The sequence below is a fragment of the Zosterops lateralis genome (genome assembly GCF_965231275.1).
Source record: "Zosterops lateralis genome assembly, chromosome: 8".
In the NCBI taxonomy this organism is placed as follows: domain Eukaryota; kingdom Metazoa; phylum Chordata; class Aves; order Passeriformes; family Zosteropidae; genus Zosterops; species Zosterops lateralis.
In genome coordinates this window covers 24985465-25007371 of record NC_139768.1, presented here as the reverse complement: position 1 = coordinate 25007371, position 21907 = coordinate 24985465, and the positions used below count along the sequence as shown (strand labels likewise).

Below are 21907 nucleotides of genomic sequence, written 5' to 3'. Positions count from 1 at the left end.
AGCAGTTTAGAAACAGTAAAGGTTACTGAAGACAGCTGAAGGTCACAGCTGGGAGAAAAGGGATCACAAGATATTCAAAAATACTTTCTTTGGTGCTTGGAGAGGCCTCCGAAGCAGTGACTTTTTGACTTTGCAAGCATGTCACTTCTGGTAGGAGCTGGGTGGAGACACCACCTACAGCAAATGGCTTTCTCCTGCCCCAGGCAGCATCCAGAGAAAAAGAAAGGGCTGTGTGTTTTGTCTGAAAGAAGTGCAGAAACAGGTGCTGCCAAAAGAGTGGAAGAAATTAAGTCCAGTGCTCTCCGGGGAGAACACCCTGTTTGCAATCCCTTCTTCATCTGGCATTAAAAAGTTGGATTAAAGTAGGTCAGTTCCTCTAGAGCTGCAGAGGTGAGAGGCAGAGCTGTAGCATGGCCCAGACAAGAGCTGTGAGCCCTTCCTGACCTCCTGGATTCCTGACATTTCAACTTGAGCTCTGCTGCACTTTTCTGATCACAGCTTTCCTTGGCCACTACTGCTGTACCAACACTAAACACCTTTTCCCTGTGGCTGCTGGCAGCAAAGTGTGTTGTTTAATCTCTGTCCATCTATTGCAAGGTAACAACAACCCCTTGGCTCTACTCTTTGTGCCCAAAGCAAGGCAGAAAATGGTACCTCCTGCTCAGCAATTAGATATGCAAAAGGTTCAGAATTACAAACATTCCACAGGGTTGGAGGGGACTGAGGAAGTCAGGATTCAGAACTGGAGGGCAAAGGAGAGGTATAGCATGGAAGTAACAATCCAGATCTGTATTCCCTCCATTTCTGAAAGCACGTGAGAATTGTATCTGGATGCAGCCTTTGAAGTAACCTGAATTCCACTAATCTAATTAAGTGCTGCAGGCTTTAGACAACACATTAATATTTTCAACAGTTTGATCCCAAACAGCCATTAAAACTCTTTCTGATATGTGCTAATATGTGTTACACGTTTTTGTTTTAATTAGAACAAGATTGTAATCCATACTTCAGTTAAGTTCATTACACTTAGAATCTTAATGCAATCAAAAGACCAATCAGTCATTAGCTAAGTCCATTTTAATTAGCATTTACAGAAAACTTTTAATTGTGTGCCTGTCCTTCACAGCAGGTGATGAGAGGAGTGAGGCCTTTCTCCCTCATGATGAATCATCTCAAGCTCTGTATTTTGTGTCCCTAACTCATGAACAGCTAAACTCAGTTTGTAGAGGTTGTTTAGGACAGACAGCAGTTGGCCCCAAAAACCCAAACCCCACAGTGCCCCCCTTTATCCCCAAGCAGCTCAGCTGGGCTGCACAGCCCTCATGGTGGGGTGGCACAGGCCAGGATGGCATGGTCAGATCTGGCCAGTTCCATGGTGGTGTTTTGGGGGAAAAGTGGAGCTGTAGGGCCAGGTCAGCTCCCCCACATCTGCTGACAGGTTGTTCTGGCTGCCTGCTGTGCCTGGGCTCCTGTGCTCTGTCCTCACATGTCCTTGTGCTCCTGACACCCCACCATGAACCATCTGGCTCTGAGTCATCACCTGCCCCTGCTGCACTCCCTGGCACAGCTACAGAGGAAACCTTCACAGAAATCTCTGCAAAATCTGAAATGGAAAGGAGATTGCTCAAATCAGGCTGAAAAGCAGCATCTTCTCAACGCTCAACATCCCAGTCAGGAAATGTGCTGCCTTTGCTGAAACAAGTAGATGAATTTTCCAGACTTCCCCAAAACCAATGACCAAATCTGCGAAGCTCAGGATATATATGTATCTGGGAACAATGTGGAAACTAGACAAGAATAAGTCAAATAGGAGCTGCTGTTGGACAACTTCCACCTGTTTTTTCTAGAGCACAGGCTCCTTTTATCTTTTCCCCATGTTTGGGACAAGGCTCCCCACAGCAGGGATGGAGAGGACCCCCCTCTCCCCATCCCCACCAGCCCCTAGCTCTCTGAAAATCAGAATGCAGGATTTTATTGCAGAACTATAAATGGTGAATTGCACAGGCCAGGAAGAATTAATTATTTATTCCTTCATTCCTCAGTGCAGGCAAAGCCAAACTTTCCCTGTCTCCTGGGACTGCATGTGAGAGCCAAGGGCTGTGGACTGATCCCTGGAGTGAAGCCCCCAGGTATTGCTGAGTGAGGTGTTTTATTGTGCCAACCTTCCTGAAACTACAAATGAGGAGGAGTATGTTGGGACAGAGGGTTTGCCATTGCACAGCAGCATTCTGAGAGCACATCCCCCTGTCCCTTCTCAGCAAAATTACTAATACTGTGGTTTTTGTAGGCTTCAGGTGCCTGATAAATCTCTAAGTTATAAAGTGTCACCTGGAGAGGTCCCTCCTACCTCCCCTTTCACTCTTCTCAGCTTTCCAGCTCTTGTAACTAGGATAACACCTGAATGGCCCCAGGCACTGTGATCCCTTCCTGCAAAGCATCGAGTTGGTTTTCTTTCAGCTTCATTCCTTTAATCCCCCTTCTCCCCATAAGGCCTGTTCCTCAGGCTCTGCTCACTCATTCCCAAGGAACAGGATAACCAGGAACAAAGTGACTGGCACTTTTCTTTATTTTTCCTGGGAAGGAATCTTTTCCCTGGCACTGGGCAGCACAGTGGTACATCCTACCTGGAACACACAGTCCAGCTTCACCCTGTGAAAGGGACTGAACTGCTGGTATTGAAAAATTTGCCAGCATTCTAGGCTAAGTTTGTGCCCTAAAACCCATGTGCTAAATCTGCAATGATTCCCTCCCTCACCACTCTGCAGTGCGGGTGTTTTAAGAGCAGCACTGATGGAGGATGCTGTTCCCACCTGATGTGGAGGCCAGGGACACACCTGGAGGCTCCCAGCTGGCCCTGACCCTGGTGAGCATCAGCCTGACAGTCCCTTGCAGCCTCAGGGGTCCACCAAGGCACCTGCACCCACTGAAATGTGCCACCAGTGCCAACACCACCCTCAGCACTGCAATGGGACCACGCCACAGGAGCATCCCCTGGCCCAGCTGAGCTCTCTGTTTGCCACCTCAAAGCCCTCAGGAGTGCCTAATCCTGTTTTCAGATCTAATCCATTCAACAAATGCATTATGCAGATTTGCTTTTATCCAGCCAAGCTCTGTGTCACATCTCTCTGTTACACAAGATTTTTGCAGTGGTCTTGCTCTGAGCACAGAATGTATCAAAAATCTGCCTGGGACAAACCAACCACCCTGCAATTCCACAGACTCTTCCAGCAGGACCTCCAGCCATGGACACTGCCATGTGCCTGCCAAGCTCTGCCTCCCTCAAACCTCACCCAACAGCCCAAATCCTGCCTATCCCAGCCTGAAGAAGCCAAAGTCACCCTGAGCAGGTGAAGACTGAAAAGTACAGCCCAAAGTTTACATGCTATCTATGGCCTAGTAAAGGGCTTGGTTTTTTCCTTCTTGAACTTACAAACAGAGCAGAAGGCAAACCCAGTGGGAAGAAATTCCAGCTCTTTCCTTTTAATTGAAAATAGATCCATAAAATCCTGCTAAGTCTACTGGCTAATGCAAGCACTGGGAGGCAGCTGGAATACACTTCCCAAGGGCAGGGTATGTTACAATCATTACATTTAAAAATCACAGGGGGTCTAAGTTTAAAAGTACTACACTGTTATTCCCTCCTCCTGTACTCACTACTCCTGACCTCCTGCTAATGTGGGGAGCCTGATTCTGGAATGCTCCCAAAGAGATCAGAAATAATGGTGAGTCAGTGATCAAGTTTTAAAGATGTGATGTGGCAGTGATTGGATTTTCCAGTGTGATGCGTCAGCTGAAGTCTGGCGGTGTGCTAGACCTGCTGGTTGTGGGAAATCCTACAGGTTGGAGTCAAGAGGGATTTCTTCATGTCTGGTAGATCAATGACCTCCAGCAACTACCAGGTCTCTTCACAGTTTATAAATAAATAAAGAAAAAGGAAGATTTAATCTCCCTATGATTCAGGGCACTGCATATGCAAATATTGCACATATGAATATAAAGTAAACTAAATTCAGACATCAAAACCTGCACCTGAAGGTCTATAATTAATTGTTCAATGCATTTTTCAGGGGAGATGACGGCTGAATGGCCAAAGAAAAGTGAGCTGAAAGCACCCAGTCCCTACTGCTGGGGGAAAAAATTGGCACCATTCTGGTAAGTGACATGGGACATGTCACTTAACAATGAAGCAAAAGAAAAGCAATGCACAGGTTACATTTTATAAGGAGATTGCTTTTTTTTTTACAGGAATATCTGCTCCAGAGTTGTTGGGAAATGGAACTGTGGGGAGTGGAACTGTGGGAAAAGAGCCCTTGGAGCTGGATCCAGCAGAAGAACGAGCTGTCTTTGATGCCATCTACTGGAATGGTGGCTCCAGGGCCTGGGACTTGCTGCTCTGCTGGAGAATACAAAATTAGGGCTTGTTCCCATGTGAAGTTGGATGCTGCAAGTGGGATCCAGGTTTGGAAAGGCTGCCAGGACTAAGTGATGCTCTGCAGGAGCCACGGGTGCAGTGGGACTTCCAGCAGCAGAAGTTTTCAGAGGATTTCCACTCCAGGTGTGCTGGTCCTGTGAGCCCACAGATGTCCAGAAAAAACTGGCAGGGAGGCAGAGCCCAAGGAATGCTGTAAAGCTCGACCTACAGGAGATCATGGCACTCCTGGGAGTGGAGAGGAGGGACACAGCAGCTCTTTAAAGGAGGAAGAATTTCCTCCATTTCCAGCTACAGCCCAGTGCAGGTACCAGACTGAAATCACACCAGGCTGGGCTGTTGCCTGTAAATGACAGAAGCAAGATTTGGATGGTTTGTCAGAAACCCCTGGGATTTTCCCATGAGCATGGACCAGTCTTCATCAAACCATTGCACAGCACCAACTAAGTCTTCCTCCTCCCCCATGTGCCTTTTGGTGCACCAGACCAGCTTATGACAGGAAAAGCAAGGCTCAGATCTCTGCTTATCTCACTTGTGCTGGGGCTGCTTCCCCTCTGACATTACCAAAATCACCAGATTTTGCTTTATCCAGACACTCTGCAAGACAAAGAGACAACACCTGGGTGCTTTTTGAATCCTAGGTATTTTAGACAGATGTTAAATGCCATATTTCACTTCCTGGGGTGATTATTTACAGGAGGTTGTGCCTTTCTTTAAGAACCACAGCAGGTAAGACGAAGACTGTCCCAGGGTTGTTTTTTCCCCTGTCCCAGTAATTATGATTTGCAGATAGGAAATTGCTGACAGGTGTCCCCTTGGATGGCAGATCCAGCAATCTCAGGATAAAGGACATTTCTCCCACACTATCTCCCAAAACAAGCTTGACAACATAGAGACAGCCACGTGGCTTGGCTCCTCCATAAACCTGGGAACTCCAGGGAGTATCAGCCCCGTGCCCAGCCCTCCTGTGGCTTTACAACACTGCTGGGCCTTTGGAAAGGTCCTCTTTCATTTTGTTGTGCAAAAGACCCAGGAAACAAAGGGAAGGAAAGAATTGGCTGCCATGGAGAAGAAGTGAAGGTGGTGGCAAACAACATGAGGTCAGTGAGCAAACTGCAAACTCGGATAAACCACAAGAAGAAACTTTTCTCCTGTAACTACACAAGACTTCCCTGTTATTTGAAAGGACAGCTGGCCCAACCAGATAGAAGAGAAGCCGAAACTAACAGCAGATCTTCATAATTCCATGCTGCCAGTATCTCCAGTCCAATAAATACACAGTCCAACCAGCTGGCCCCTGCATTCCCGTGCCAATAGGTTGTTCTTTATCACTATTTGTTGCTTGTGCACAGCTTGGACAAGCATCAGAACCGAGAGTTTTCAAAGGGAATGAAAAACAAGCCTGAGAAAGTCACTTATCTGGAAATAAAAGCCCTTTAAAACAACACAGATAGTTAGGATATTTGGGATTTGTGTGGAACTGGTGCAACTCCAAGGACAGGACCCACCTCCCCAGCCCATTGCTGGTGAGGGGCTCATTCTGCAGCATGTCCCATTCTCCTGAAGGGATATCACAGAGCCACAGCATCTCTGGAAACCTTGCAGGACCCCCAGTACATTTATCTTGTGTCCCACAGTGAGCAGGGCTGCAGAACATCACATCCAATTGCCTCCTGTGGCCTCCCAGCACAGAGTGAAGCATAAGAGGGAATCAAGGCACACTTTATAAATAAAGAAACAAATAAATAAAAACAGGAGTCTGAGGCAAAGAAATAGAGAAGGGAAAAAAAATTAGGAAAATGACAGGAAGAGTGAAGACTGGAGGTGTAATAAGGGGAGGGGTTGACTGAGCAAAAAAAAAAAAGGCAAATTCGGTGTATTCTGTTCACAGGGCCACACATAGCCCTGTTTAACAGGTTTTGCTGCCTCCAGCATTTCCTGGGCATCTGCCACGGAGATCTGGGCTGCCTCTCCATCCAAACAAATGGGATTGATTAAATCCTATCACACTCTCAAGGATTTCTACAGGCAGGCTGTTCTATACATTTGCAGCGCAGCGATCTGACCAAATTCCCCACAGAGCAATTGCTATAGAAAACTGTTGTTTTACTGCCTTGTCAATCCTCTAGGAGTTCCCTATAAAGGCAGCAGCTCCTGGATTTACTTGGCAATCAGCCTCTTTCCCGAGGATGGCCACCTGGGAGGAGTGAGTTTGTTATTCTGTCAGGACAGCACGGACACAATGCTCTGTGCCGGGGGCTGAGGGATGGGGTTTGTCTCCAGCCACTCCCCAGGACTGTGGAATTCTCCCTGTGGAAAACACAGGTGCATGTGAGCTGGAACGAGCACCAGAGCTTTTTCTTTCTGTTTTTCCTTGAGTGCTGCTCTCTTGGATAAAACCTACCTGGCTCTGTGTGTGTGTGTGTGGGGGGGGGGGGGGGGGGGAAGGTGTTTGGCTCAGAGCAGGGCCAGCACTCTGCTTCCCTGGATTCCTCTCCACCTACAGAGCCCAGCAATGCCTTGGTTTGCTTTTCCCCTAAAAATCTCCCTGCACCTTTCCCAAGAGCTTGCAGTACAGCCACACTGCCCAAATGAAGTCAGGAGGGTGAACACAGCCTGTCCCTGAGGCACTGGGGGCTCTGAGAGGAGCCTGGCTTTTCCTGGGAAGTGATGCCTGTGAGGTGTCCCCACACCATCCCAAAGGGACTGAGGGGGACCAGCTCAGCCAAAAGCAAGGGGACTCCTTCCTCAGCAATGTCACCCTGTGCAGGAGGTGGTCTGGGAAGGAGGGCAGAAGGACACAAAGCCAGCAGCAGAGAGGGGACTTAGGGAAGTTTTTGATTTTTCTGGTTTGCCCAGAGCCACCCAGAGATGATTTCTGCTCCCAGGAGGAGAGTATAGGAAGTCCAAGAGCAGGCAGCCAGTGTCAGGAGGCAGCTGGAGCTGCTGGTACTGGTGATCTGCCCCTGGAGACCCTCCCTGAACCCAGCAGGAACAGCCCATGCTGGAGATGGGACAGAGAATTCCATCAAGACCCCTCAACAACCAGGATTTGGGCTGCTCACAAAATCCCCTCCCTGAGCAACCTGCAGCCAGGCAGGGACAGTCACTGGGACAACATCAGGGACCTGAGCTGCAGAGACTGGGAGCTGCAAAGCTGTTTATCCATTCCCATCAGATTCAGTGGCTCCTTGCAATCCAGGAAGCATCTGTCTGTATGGAGCAACTCTCTGCATTATTATTATTCAGCCTGGGTAAGGTTTAAATGTTCATATGGCGAACTCCACTGCTTCCTTTTAATTGTCCTTTCCTCCTGGTGACAGGCTGTGCTTTGGCAGGGACAAAGCTCCCAGGAATGGCCACACTAGGGTGTGGGAGGAGGGTGCCAGAAGCAGCACTTTGGAGCTAAGTGATGTTCACTGCAGCTGGAACAGAGAGTCCCAGGCACTGATGGAAGGTAAGGAAGTTACTCCATTCCACCCTCCTCAACCATCCTATGCAACATCTCCTATAATGCACTTCCCAAAACCTTCCAAGAGTAACTTCTAAGACACATTTCCACGTTTACAGAAAAATCCCCTCCCAAGACACAGCACGAATATTGCCACAGCATTTTGCAGCTGAAAACAATCCCAGGTCAGGATTTCAAGAACAGCCTTGTCTCTTGTGACTGGGAGGTGTTATGTTTCAAAAGTTTTTAAAAAAAAAAGAACAGGAAGAAAGTGATACTTTGGAAGTGCAAGATGTTTTCCAGCTTGTCAGGAGTGATGGAAAGTCTCCCATCGGCTTCAGCCACGGAGGGACCAGACCTGCTCATCTCCAGGCTGCCACGTGCAGATGGCAACACTCCCTGGTCCACAGGTGCTGCACAGCTGGCAGCAGGAGCCTCAGCCACTGCCACAGCCCTCCCTGGCACCGTTTTTGCCAAGGCTGCAGCAGGAAACTTGTGAGATAAAAAGACCTCAGGAAGTCCCTTTGATTTCCTAACTCTTGGAGCTGCTGTTGGCTCCCAGGATCAGCAATCTGCCTACAGGAGGGTTAAATGTGGAGCAGAGGTGGCACTGAGGGGACTTGTTCTGGTCTGGACAAAGGGAGGCTCATTTTTTTGCCACTGCCCCACCATTTTCCCAGGCACATGCAAAGATTCCTTCCTTTGTCAGACTCAGCCCAACTGTTTTGTAACTCCCAGGTGACAAAGAACTGATGCTCCCTCATAAACCAGCAGTTCTACATCACCCAACAGCTGACCCAAACCTTTCAGGACTGGATGCCTACAGAAATGTGAGTCAGGCACCAAGGGATGGCAGCACAGGAGCTGGGAGCACAGGACTGTGAAGATGCTGCTTTGGCTACAAGGACATTGAAGGCTCCTGATGCACCCCCAAACACATCCCAACCCTTCCTGTCTCTCTGATTACCTGTCCCATAAGAGTTGGTGGCCTTCCCAGTGATAGCACAGCAATATTGGTGACAATACTGGTGACAGTATTAGTGACGAGGCTCCCTCTATGTGTTCTCATGGAAGGTACAGCAGGAAAAAGCTTCCACGCTGCTTCAGACAGGCAGCCTGAGCTAATTCTGCATTCCACGTTCAACAGTGGCCAGTTTCTGACAGTGGTTTAGGAAAATGTGAGAGATTTTATGTTAGAATTTGTGCCCTGAAGGAAAAATGCCTTTTGTATTTTATTAGGGAGAATTTGGCTCGTGTCTTGAAGCATGAAGGCCTAAAGTGCTACTGAACCCCTTGGACTAAACCCCTGACTTAAAAGGAGGCAAAGGAAATTTTCTTTCTGTCTTCTTTGGACAACCATTTTCTTCTCTCAGGGTTTGTTGTTTGGGGTTTTGTGAGTGCTTGCAAAAATTCTAAAATTCCAGACTACTTTAGAGTTGAACAGGAAATCAGGGCTCTGTGTTTCAGCTCCTGCTGCACTGGAAAGACATTTTCATGGTAAGAAAAGATAAATATTCAGCCAAAAGGCAGCACACCTCATAAAGCCACAAATGCAGACAGGCCTAAAAGTTATGAACTTATTACAAAAAAGACCAGAAACAATTATTAAAACCCAGCCCAGGCATTTTCCTCTATTATTAAATGATGGCAGCAAATGAAGCCTCCAGGTCCAGAGCTCTGCTCCTTTATGTGCCTTTTCACAGGTTCTGGACAACCTCTGTTCTTTAACAAAGCCTGTTTTGTCCCAACGGGAGTTTCCCTCTTGTGCTGCTATTCCTGCATCAAGCAGAGGTTTTCAGTTTTGATAAGACTCTGTGAGGGACAGGTGATACCCATGGCTTGGCACAGGTAACTGCAGCCAGCTCCAAATACCTCCAAATATTTTGATACTCTGACCTTCCCTGCATGGGGAATTTCTGAATACATCTTGCCTCTCCTTACAGAGAATCACAGAATGGTTTGGGTTGGGAAGGACCTTAAAAACCAGTTCCAATCCCAGACACCAGCAGGGACACCTTCCACTAGACCAGGTTGCTTCAAACCCCATTCACCCTGGCCTTGGACATTTCCAGGGATGGGAAAAACATGCAGGGAAAAAAAAAAACAACAAAACACCAAATATTCAGGAAAGAAAAATGGGCAGGTCCTGAAGAGAGGAAGGAAGGAGCTTTGTTCCCTTTCCAACAGGGAACCTTCCCTTCCCACCCACAGCTGGAGCTGGCCAGGTCCTCCTCACCTGCAGAGCCCAGAGCAAGGAGAATGTTTTGAGTGACTCCAGCTGATGTTTGGGCTGTGGTCCCACCTGCATCCCCAGTTCCCACGGCCTCCAAGTGGTGACAGTGAAAATAACCAGAGCAGCCCCTAGAGCCATGCAGATCTAAACTCCCAAGTGTTTAGATCACCAAACTGCACCTCCATAAATCCATCGGATCCCCTGCCCTAGGAAAGGGTCCAGGGTGTTAAACAAACAGGCAATAAATTTCAGTGGATTTGGTAAAATTAGGATTGTCGTTACTTTTCCATTCCAAGAAGACTAATCTGGGTTATAATTATCCCAGCTACATCCAGGCTTTTCAATAGCTCATACACTGACAAATGAAGCGTTCACTCTCACAAATGCCTCTCCTTCCCCTGACGGATGCAATGTGTTCCAGATGGATGGAGAAACCTTTTTTTTTCCCCTTTTACACTTGCTAAGCTATTTCCAGGCATCCAGAGCACCACAGGTGTAAATAAGCAGAGCTCTTCCCTTTTACTCCACTTCTTAGAGCAGTTGAGGAGCTCCTTATTTTGAACCTTAAAACCACAGATTACACAAAGGTGATGGTCTCATGAATGAGTGAGGTAAGAAAAAAACCCATCAGACAAACACAAAAGGCTTTAATTGCACAAATCACTTTGGGCCTGCCAGCCCCTGCAAAAAGCCACTTTAATTAGGCTGATTGAAATGCAGACAGGTTTTTTTTTATTATTTTCCCTTTCTATTGAGGTCTTTGTACCCACTTTGTATGAACAGGAGCCGGCCTCCACATCCTCAGCCAAAACCTGTCCTCTCACTCCTCTCCTAGGAGCCAGGACACTGGGAACAGCCACCTCAGCAGAGGCTCTGGGAGCCCCCAGAGGAGATCAGCACCTCTGACTGCTGCACTGATGGAGGGAGACAGAGATGCTTTGGTGATGAGAAAGGTCAGTGCTGCCCCGCAGAGGAGCGGATTCTCCCCCTGCCACGCTGTTCCTCCCTGTGATTCCCAGGCTTTCCTCAGGGCACTGGGATTTTCTGAGTGCCTGCCCAGGGCCAGCTGGGAGTCCATCTGCAGCAGGGCTGAGCCCACACGATGCCCCTGAGGCAGTCACGAGTGGCATTTCCAACATATGTTTGCACAAAATGCTTGAGTCCTTTCAAATGGAGCACGTGAGCACCCAAGCCTGTGGCCAGTGCCAGCTTTAAGCTGTGCCTCTTGGCCCTGTGTGCATGGGGAAGGATTTCAAAGCTCTGCTCCAGAAATAAATGCATTAATGTTTGTATTTAACAACCAGAAAGACATGGCAAAAAAATACAGATGACTGGAGAGGGGAAAATGTTGCTCTGTGAGCACCCCCACAAGTGTGCAACGGGAAGATGAGGATTCAGCACACGGAAGGGGATGCAAGTGCTTCATCAAGCACTGCTCCTCAGAGTAAATGCACAATATGGCTCAATTCATGCTGTAATGTTTTTTTAATATGCAGTATTTTTATCTGAACATTATTTGACAACTCGTGCTACGTGCAGCAGCACTGGCCAGTGCCGTGTGTCTGCCAACGCCTCTGGCCACTGTCTCACAATCCCAGAACCCTCCTAAGCAACCCCCATCTCCAACTCTCCCTTAAAACCACAGGACAGACATCTAGGGATGTGTTTTTAAAGAGCTCTAAAAGCTTATGCACATAAAAATACAGCTTTGTACAAAACTACTGTATCATGAAGCTCAGGGGCTGTTGAGAAGAGTGATCAGTCATGCCAAAAACTGCAGGAAGGGACTTTTCAAAGCAAAAGTCCATTTGCTTGGGTAAAAGGCAACTCCCCACCTCTCCACATTGTTTAAAGATGACAAGGAAGCTGAGTGTTTGCTAGAACATCTCAACCAGGCAAGGAAAAATGAAAGTGCTCCGTCTGCAAGAATGAGAGCTGGCTCATCCAGTGTGTGCTCACTCTCACGTCTGTCAGCTCCACTAATGCTCCATGAAATGAAGGGTCTGTGCTGGAGCTGCAGCAGGACTGGCATTCACTCCTGGAGTACCAGATTTATCCCAGCTGCTCAGGTTCAGACCCCTGCCACTCACCCAGCTGCTCCAGTTGGGCTGTACCTCATAAAGAGTGCCAGGGATCAAAAGCTAAGAGGTTTCACAGTCTGACTGGAAGTAGAGATTTGTCCCTGGGTCAGGGAAGCTTCAAGCTTTCATGCAGAAAAAGGGTAAACCATGGACAAAGTGTTCAAGCTCCTGTCTGGGCCATGCACTTGATGCTGGCATGGGAAGTAAATTCCTGACCCTGCCTGGGCTATCATCTGCCTGCCACAGGCTCAGCCAATGCCAACGTAGCACCTTTGCAACTGCAGCCACGTCATTTCCCAGCAGACAACCAGAAATATCCTCGTGCTTACTCAGACAAATCCTACCCAAAGGCTGACAAAGTGAGAAGCAGCTCATCTGTGCCTGCTGCTGTCTACAAAGCAGTTTGTCTGCAGGAGAAGTTTCAGTGCTGTGATGATCTAAAGGTACTAAAACCCCAAGAAGGAAGGGCTGGCATGCCTGAAGCCTCTTTTCAGTCTCTAACCAATAAATTGGTTTCCTATCAGACGTCTACGTTGACAGGGTAAAACTCTTTCCTTTTTTTCATTATCAGAGTTGGGTGAAAATGCCCAGCAGCACACATGAAATCAGCTCTTGACACAGTGTTTACACAGCAACAGCAGCTTTTTCAGCTTCACTGGGGACCCAGAGACCAAACAGTGCCCACGGTTGTGCTTCAGGCATCCTTGTTGTAACAGCATTATAAATACATAATGAGAATTTAAAAGGCAGAAGGAAAACAGATATAAAGGAGACTCCTCGTATCACACTCATCTTTCATGATCCAGAAAGAGCTACAGATTTCAGCATGTGCTCATCAACACTGAGGGAAAGGTGTCCTGTTTAGAGGATGAGCACAGGAGCTGCCCGGCAGCATCCAGAGGGAAAAGACGTCAAGTTTCAGAGGAAAGCTGCCACCACATTTTATACATGCTGTCACTTTTAAAGAAGAAAAAGCAGATTAGCACAGAAGCATGAGGAGCTGTGTTCAAGCACAGAACAACAACAGCAAGGTCATCTGTGCCACATGAGCACAGATTTGGATCAAATCCCTGAAGGTTAGCCTGGGGAAAGCTGCTGCAAATATCAGAGAGCCAAAACTAAGGGAGTCAGTCAGTCCCTGGCCATCTCAGATGCTCCCATGGCCACCCTCCGCAGTATCCATGCTCTTGCAAGTCCAAATCATGCAGACTCAAACCACAGCTGTGGCCAATATCACCAGATACCACTGTATGGGTTCACAGACAGAACCTTGAGAGCAGCACAGTAACTCTGAGCACATTTCAAAGGAAAGAAAAATGTCATTTTTACAGGACCGACTCAGCCCGAATGGGACCTTATCATCCATCCTCGAGTTATACACAGACAACACTCCCAAAACTCCTTTCCTACATGCAGCTCCAATCCTGTTCCTCCCCCTTCAGGTCCTTCCTTCTCTATTCCCTCTCTCCCCTGATTCATGGCCATAGCAAATGTGCTGCTTGATTATCTGCTGACACACACATTTAGCACTTCTCCACGGAAAGAAATGAATTTGGAAGCTTTTCCAACTTCCCCTCTGGATGATGTCACCCTGGGCGGGTGCCAGGCTGGGTTTCAAGTGCAAATCCTTCACTTCAGGGTCAGATATCCTCCTATTTTTAGGCCTGAACTCAGTGTTGTGCAGCCAACAGCTGAGCTGGACAGTTCTTGTTACTCCAGGAGTTTGATGGCTGTGTCCTGCCACACAGAGACCTCTGGAAATCCACAGAGTGAGAAATGTGCCCCCTCCAGTCTGCACTGGGATGGACAAGAGCCCTGTGGCTGCAGTCTGTGAGCTGCCACCCACCCACCTGGCTCTGACAGCTCCATCACCCCACCCTGCCTCCCAAAATTCTTGTTAGTGCCACTGTTTCCAAGTCCCACACACACATGGCTTTTAAATCCCTCCAGGGATGGGGCTGCCCCAGGCAGCTGTGTCACAGCTGGACAAACCTTTTTGTACAGAAATTTTCCCTAATATCCAACCTAAGCCTCCCATGGCACAGCTTGAGGCCATTTCTTCTCATCCTGTTGTTACCTGGAAGAAGAGACTGACCCTCACCTGGCTGCACCCTCCTTTCAAGCAGTTATAGAGCAAAAAGGTCTCCCCTGAACTTCCTTTTCTCCTGAGCTGAGCTCCCCGAGTTGCCCCTCATCAGACTCCTTTGCACTAATTTCCCTAATTGCAACACCTGATCAGCCATTGCCTGTACTGTGCCTTGGCCATTTAAACAAGTGATGTGTTGCTGTGTACACAAAGCAGTTAAATAAGGAAAAGCTTTTGAGATGAGCTGCAGATCCACACAAAGAGCAGGCATGCTCTCCCTCTGCTCCTCACAGACACACATCCCTGTTTTTTAGGGATGGCTGCAGTTCAAAGGCCCCACACACCAGCCCCAGCCCTGTGTGCTGAATGAGCTCATCTCAGCAGGGCTGAGGTGTGACCATACCCGCTGCTGACAGCCACTGAAAACCACAGACAAGTGACAATTGTGGAGGTTTTGGGGCAAAGTGTGAATGTGAGTCACGTCCCAGGCCAGCTGCAGGCTGTCTGCACCCAGCCAGAAGCAGGGGCAGTGCTGGCAGCCTGGGGAGCTGCCCTGCACCCAAAGCCTTTCTCTCACACTGCATTCATGCTCCTGCTGCAGCACATGAACACTCACACACAGACACATCCCAGCCTGCAGCAGGCCTAAAGCTGGCACTGCTGGGTGCTTTATTTTTAACTCTGGGTGAGTCTCATCAAGCCTCCCAAAGGGGATGGAACCCAGCCAGCAGCAGTTCCTGTGTCTTGGGGCTGTTCCCTTGTCCTGAGCAGGCTGGCAGCCCTGTCCCCTGCACTCCAATAAAACCTCTCTCCATCCCCCCTGCAGCTGCTGGAATCACAGAATGGTTTGGGTGGGAAAGGACCTTAAGGCCCATCCAGTTCCATCTTTTGCCATGGGCAGGGACACCTTCCACTATCCCAGGTGGCTTCAAGCCCTGTCCAAACTGGCCCTGGACACTTCCAGGGATGGAAGGCAGCCACTCTGGGTTTGTTTGTTGAATTCACTAGTGGAAAAAAATAAATGTCAGTGGCTAAGCCTGCAGGGACCTCCAGCATCCATGGGCACACAGAACAGCATTAAAACAGGAATGCTCAGGTGTTTTGTGCTTGCAGGGTGCCAGCACAAGGCACTGTTCTGGCACTGCTGCTCCTGAGCATGTTTACAGCATGAGCAAGGGCCCAAGCCAGATTAAATTTCAGATATTGAACCATTTGCTTCAAGGGAGTTCCACCAGCAGCTGACTTGGCCTATCTCTTATTTCCTTCTCTCTGCCTTTGAAAACAACACTCTGCCTCAGTTTTATCAATCAGAGCAACCTCTCTGAGAAGACCCCATGCAACAAAGAGCCTGGAGGATATTTAGCTACAGGAGAAAGATAAGCAGAGAAGAGGAATCTGTGCTTTAAAAAAAAGAAATTATCCAGTGAAACCCAAATTGTGCAGCTGTCCCAGCTGTGCCCTTCCCACAGCATAGTTCAGCACTCTCATCTGCATTCTCACAGAAATAAAGTGGTTTTCCATTGGTATGGAATTCATCAATGCTGTCAAAGGCTGGACAAGCCACTACAGCTCAGTGTTCTGCAAGCGACAAGGGTTGAGAAAGGCTCCTTCCCTGGGGAATGTTTCACTGCAGCCTTGTGCAGGTGCTGAGAAAAGGCCTCCAGGGATAAAAACAAGTGAGGAGCATCTCCTGTGTCATGGGTGCTGCTGCTGTGCAGATGAACAAACCCTGTGGAAAGCCCTGGAAAACCCCTGAGCTGCCACCAGCACCACCTCAGCTCAGGAATTGTGTATCTGCAGGGAGCAGAGAAAGGCAAACCCTTTGGACAAGCAGCTGCCAAGGGCTCTGGTGCTGCTCAGGCAGGGCAGGAGTGCACGTGGCCGTGGAGGGAGGGTGGCTGCCAGCCCAGGCTGGAAGAGCACGTCCTGCCAAGACATCCAGGCACCAGAGCAAAAAGGAATGAAAGAAGAAAGGCCATTAGCTTTGCATGCTGTCAGAGAAGGCCTGGAAGTGGTTTAGTCCCATACATCAAGACCAGCTGAGCCACGTGTCCCCCCCAGGTCCTGCTGCCTCTGGTTTGGGTAGCAGATCCTGGCACCAGCTCCTCCTCTTCCAACCCTTTATCAGCCTCAGAAGAAGAGAAATGGAAACCGGAGCTGTCTCTGCTGCTGCATGAGCTGGGTGGATGTGAGGCAAGACAGGAAGCAAAATTGCAGCTGATGTGGTCACTGCCACCCTCCTTTGCCAAGTGCACATTGCCTCCCTAAGTGCTGCAGATGAGAGAGGTGATTGCAGTCAGGCAGTGAGCAGAATTGTCAGACTCCTGAGTAATACTGCTTTTCCTCACTCACCTGATCCATTCCTCCTTTATTTATCCTATTCTCATTGCAGATTGATCTCTTTTCTGATACTCAAACTAATTTTTTTTTCACATTAGAACAGATTAGAGAACACAGCATGGTTGTGTCCTGAGCACACATTGCTTCCTCGAGGTTTATTATGCTACCAGTAAACAAATTACCTGCTAATAAACCCCCCTCAAACTCACACTTCTCTTTTAAACTGAAGATAATTAAATTTATGCATGAGTTACTAATTTCTGTCACTGGACACTGGAAAATACTGGAATATACTGGGAAGGTGAAAGGCTGTGATCAGATGTGCACACTAAGGCACTGCAGGATTTACTCTCAGCTTCCTCTACAAAGCTGATTCAAATATTATGGTAACCAAATTGTGGTCAAGAAATCGATAAAAACATGTGAAGATCCTCTCACGGACAGAACAACCCATAATTTGAATATGCAGTAAAGGGTGATAAGGCTATGCCTTGGGACTGCCTGCAAGCAGCTATCACAATCAACTCGCTGGCACCAGCTTTAATAAACATTGTTAAAGACATTAACCAACATGAATTATAATACAGCTTTTCACAGTGCAAATATGGGTTGGAACTCTTTCCATTTAATACTTGAAACAGGCTTAATTATCAGGATGTGAGGCCCTAAGAATGCCTCTGGTAGTGTTTCTGCACAAAGGGAGTACCTCTGCCTGCTCATTGTCATTACACACTGCTGGTACCCAGGAGATGGGAAAGAACTCATAAAATTCTTCATCTCAGCTGGGTTGGTAACAGGGAGCAAGAAAGGGAAGGTGGAGGGATGCTTCTTCTCTGCAGAGCAGCAAGAGGTGACTATTTCTTCACAGAAGTTGTCATGAGTTTTCACTGAATCACACTGACAGCAGTGAATTTATCTGTGTGTGGAAAATTTTTTTAATAGTACTTTTATAATTCCATTTAATGACACAATCTCTTTTTCCCAATCCTTAGTCAGCTGATGATAGCAGCCTAAAAGACTGTCCCAACTTTTGCCTTGGTCACATTTTGATTTCTCTCCTGGCAAGCCAATGTACCACAAATTCTGTGTTTTCTCTTTAATCAGGCAAGAGGAATAGATCACAAGCCAGACATTAAGGAAGTCAGGATAATTATTCTCAGAGGATAATTAAAAAGTAGGGATACATGAAGTAACTTGACCCAGTTCTCCTGGAGAACAGTGGCAGAGCTGGCAGGAGATGGCAGCTCCCATGGGCCTCCATCCTTTTATCCTCCATCCCTGGAGAATCCTTGATGTCTGTAATGAGGCAGCTCAGGGATGTTGACTCTGGTGTCACTATCAGCCACAGCCATGAGATAAATCCCTAATCAAAGGAAGGAAACCCCAGGGGGGCACTGAGAGGGGATGAATCCACACTGCCACATCCCAAAGCCATCCCAGAGCTCACAGGTGAGCAGGGTCACCACTGCCATGAATATTCCTGGCTACTGCCACACACCAGCAAATGTTCACTATTTACAAATCAAGACCTGTAAATACCAACGAGGAGAAAGGAGGAAGCAATTCTTACACTCTGCCAAGACCCATCTGTGATCTGACACACCTGGAACTGTTTTCAGAGGTACAGGGAGACACTTGGAAAAGCCTCAAAGTCATTTTTCTCTGCTCTAACTTGCAGGCTGCAAGGAGGAACGAGGATATTACACAGCATTGCAGAATCAATAGTTATTGTGGGAATCATTGGTTTGATGTCAAGGCCAATTAGCTGCAAGTGGAATTAGCACATACCCCGAAGCGGGGAGACAAGAACATGTTCTTCCCTAGATGGGAAAGATGTTGGTCAGGTGTGCACAGAAACTCTGGAGCAGGCATCACATTTCCCAGTGCTGACAAATCTCACAGCCCTCAGGAGCCTGCAGCAACGGCCTGATCTGTGCTGGACTTGGGACAAACTGAAAAAGGAGAAACCTACAGCCCAGACTGACCCTTTGCACCTGGAATTTACACCTAGGGAAGGCTGGACTTGGCCAACAACTATTCATCCTATGTCAGGTCACACAAACACACCAATCTCATCCCCTCACCTTCCCACTTTTGACCTGACTTGTGCCAGCAGAAGTTTTATTCCATGTTGCGGACAGGATTTACAGCATTTACTAATCTATGCCATGCCTGCTTTGGCTACTGAGAAAGAGTTCAACACTTGAAATCTAGGAGGAACAGGCAAAGTGTGTCATACTAAAGGAAATAGGCTGCAGAGATTTTAATTAACTTTAGATCCAAGGGAAGCAAGAGAAGGGAGCCAACTTGCAGGACTCCGTGAAAGGTGGTCCAAAACTGAATGCTTCTGCAGCAGCTTAATCCACATTTTGAATCTCACCCTGGGAGCAGCTATCAGTGAAGAAGACTTTGCAGAGGTCAGGAGGGTGAGAGCCTGGGGAGGAGGCAACCCCAGGGCACATCGCTGCATAACCTGGGTGGGCACTGGGTGGGCAGCAGACCTTAAAAACCACAGAACTGCAGAATCACAGAGTATCCTGAGCTGGAAGTGACCCACAGGGAGCATCAATCCAGCTCCTAACTCTGCACAGACACCCCAACAATCCCACCCTGTTCCCTGAGAGTGTTGTCCAAACTCCTGGAGCTGTGGCAGCCTCGGGGCTGTGCCCAGTCCCTGGGGAAGCTGGGCAGAGCCCAGCACCCTCTGGGGGAAAAACCTCTTCCTAAAATGCTCACGTAAACTGCATTAAGCCCTGAAAGCAGCAGAGCTGCCCCTTGTGCACTGGAGGTGACAATGGCAGCTGGGGACACCCTCCGGGTGAGGAAAGAGTGAGGACAACAGGGTCCCTTGAAACCTGTGGCAATCCCATCACACCAGCACTCCACCCACACCTGCAGCAAAACTCTGCCACCTTTGCCCTTTAAAAGGCTTTTGGACAAACAGCCCTGGATGGTGGGAAGCCCCAGGCTGCGGCTGACAGGGATGTGCACGAGCCAACGATGCCATCCAGAGGTGCTCGGGTGCAGCACACAACTCCGTGTCATCAAAAGCTAAAGGGAAAGACAGGACCTTTGTATATCTTATAGATCAGATTTTAAACTAACCCCACCACCAAATAATGACATTTTATTTATTTTTAATTTATCCTGCTCCATCGCTTGTTTATTTTCTGTCTCCCCTCACTGTGGGCTTTGATTTTCTGAGTGCACTAAATAAGTCACTCTTAAAAATACGGACACATCTCTGACCTCTCCTGGCAAACAGGAGTTATTTCATTTTACTCCCAGTTGCTGACAGGAGGCCTGGCACGACGTGGGGAATTGAGAGAGGCACTCATCCGTATTTCACTGCTCTGCAATAGTGCCTGAGTTGAGAAAACACCAACCACACACTGAAAGAGGAAACACAATCTTTGTTCCCCACCTAGAACAGCTGGTGACTCCCGTTCAGCTGTGAAATCATGACTCAAATTTGATACAAGAAAATGTTTTTCCAGCATATGATTATACATATTTATGTGTGTTTGTGTACACAGAGTTCATGTTAGCTGCCTGAACAGTGTGGATGCAACATCACCTGGGGCATATGTTATGATGGGCAAAGAATGGAACAGGAGAGATCTGATCAGTAGCAAGGACCTAATTAACCTTTGTGTGCAAAGATACCTTCTTCACCGGCACCTGTATCCGTGTGGCAACAAAATATGGATTTGCAAAGTGATCCCATTAATATCAGAATAAAATCAACCACTCAATCCTTATTTTCTCCACTAGGAACCTAATGGGATTAGAACCATAGAAGGTCCTGAGATGGAAGGGAGCTGCATGGATCATGAAGTCCAGCTCCAGGGACTAAATAGATTACAGATAAATAATCCCAAAAGCACAAGCTATATAATTACTTTTTTAATTTTTGGGATTTCCCAAGCGTTATTTGGATACATATCTGATTTTTAGATGTACTATCTTAAAATTATAGAAAACACAATACGCTTGTACCTGACTTTTTTTCCTCAGAAACCACCACTTACTGATCCATTAGAATTAAGGCACAGGGTATTATTTTATCACCTTACACAAACCAGAAAGGAAAACTGAGGAACAGCTTGACTTGAAAATAAACAAAATAACTTTTCAGATAGTTTATGGCAAGCATGATTTTCATGTGCTGTATCCCTCCCCAAAGGAACATCCTTCTTTCACAGTCTCAGTATTTGAAAGTGAAGAAAAACTGAAAATATGAATGACATCAGATGACAAATGATGTGGCTGAACCTACTATAAGGGGGCATGGTTCTGGGTAAGAGGACATGGTTAAAACAAGATTTTGAGCGTTGGGATCAGAATGTCAAATGGAGGGACAGATCTCTCACTGCATTTGGAGTCACCTTGGGCTGACCTCAAATCTAACCTGGCCCAGGCACCTGCTCACCTGTTCAGAGGTGGACTCAGGGCCCCCCTCAGCAACTGGACTTGTGACAGCTCAGTGAGAGCACAGGATGAGGGGGACACCTGCACAAGGAGGGTTTTTTTCAGGGCCATTTGGAGCCACGAGAGGCCCTGCAGGATCCTGCACTCTGGGAAGGGGAGAGCTGCAGGAGCTGCTCTCGTCTTTCAGATACCCCAGTGCTGATTGTGTGTCTGGAGGGAAGGGCAGACATATGGAACCCTTCCTAAAGTTGTGAGAGATGACCCACAGGGATGGCTGAGTCAACAGTCTAATTTTATAACCCTAACCCTGCCACGGGCTTCAGACACGTCTTATATCAAGTGTACAACACTTTCATGCAGCAGCAGGAGAAAAATAGGCAAACCCCAGGAAATACATCAGTTCTGTGTGCTGGGATGAAAAAAACACAGTAGGCATTTAGCAGGAAGTATTTCTTCAAAAGATCAAAGACACTCTGTCCTCCCCTTCCTGCTGCTTTCACAAAGTATCTTCCTAAAAGAAAATACCACCATCCACCCAAGTCTCTGCTGCACAAGGAGGTGCTTGGGCAGACAACAAATGCAAGCCTACATTGACACCAAGGGAAAAGGAGGTGCAAAAGGCATGGAAAAACCCAGCCTTTTGGCTCTGATCTGGATGTGCAGGGAGTGCACTGACCTGTACTTGCCCGTCCGCACCTGCAGCGCTCTCATCCCGCACTGCTGGGCTCCCCCGACATCACTCACAATGTCATCCCCGATCATGATGGCCTGTCAGGACAGTGAAATACAGGGAAAGTTCATTTCTGCCATTTGTCACCCTCCCCTGACATAACAAACAGCTTGATTTGAGGTCTAA

At 47.8% G+C, this 21907-nt stretch overlaps 1 protein-coding gene across 1 annotated transcript in view; it reads right to left on the bottom strand.

Annotated features, from left to right (window-relative positions):
* LHPP (phospholysine phosphohistidine inorganic pyrophosphate phosphatase) overlaps positions 1–21907 on the bottom strand; it is a gene marked incomplete at its 5' end in the record, with an annotated part of 71548 nt that overhangs the window by 28338 nt on the left and 21303 nt on the right. The window contains one exon of the mRNA XM_083866812.1: positions 21728–21819. Coding sequence (XP_083722938.1) covers positions 21728–21819 — 92 coding nt within the window. The remainder of the gene's footprint in view (positions 1–21727; positions 21820–21907) is intronic.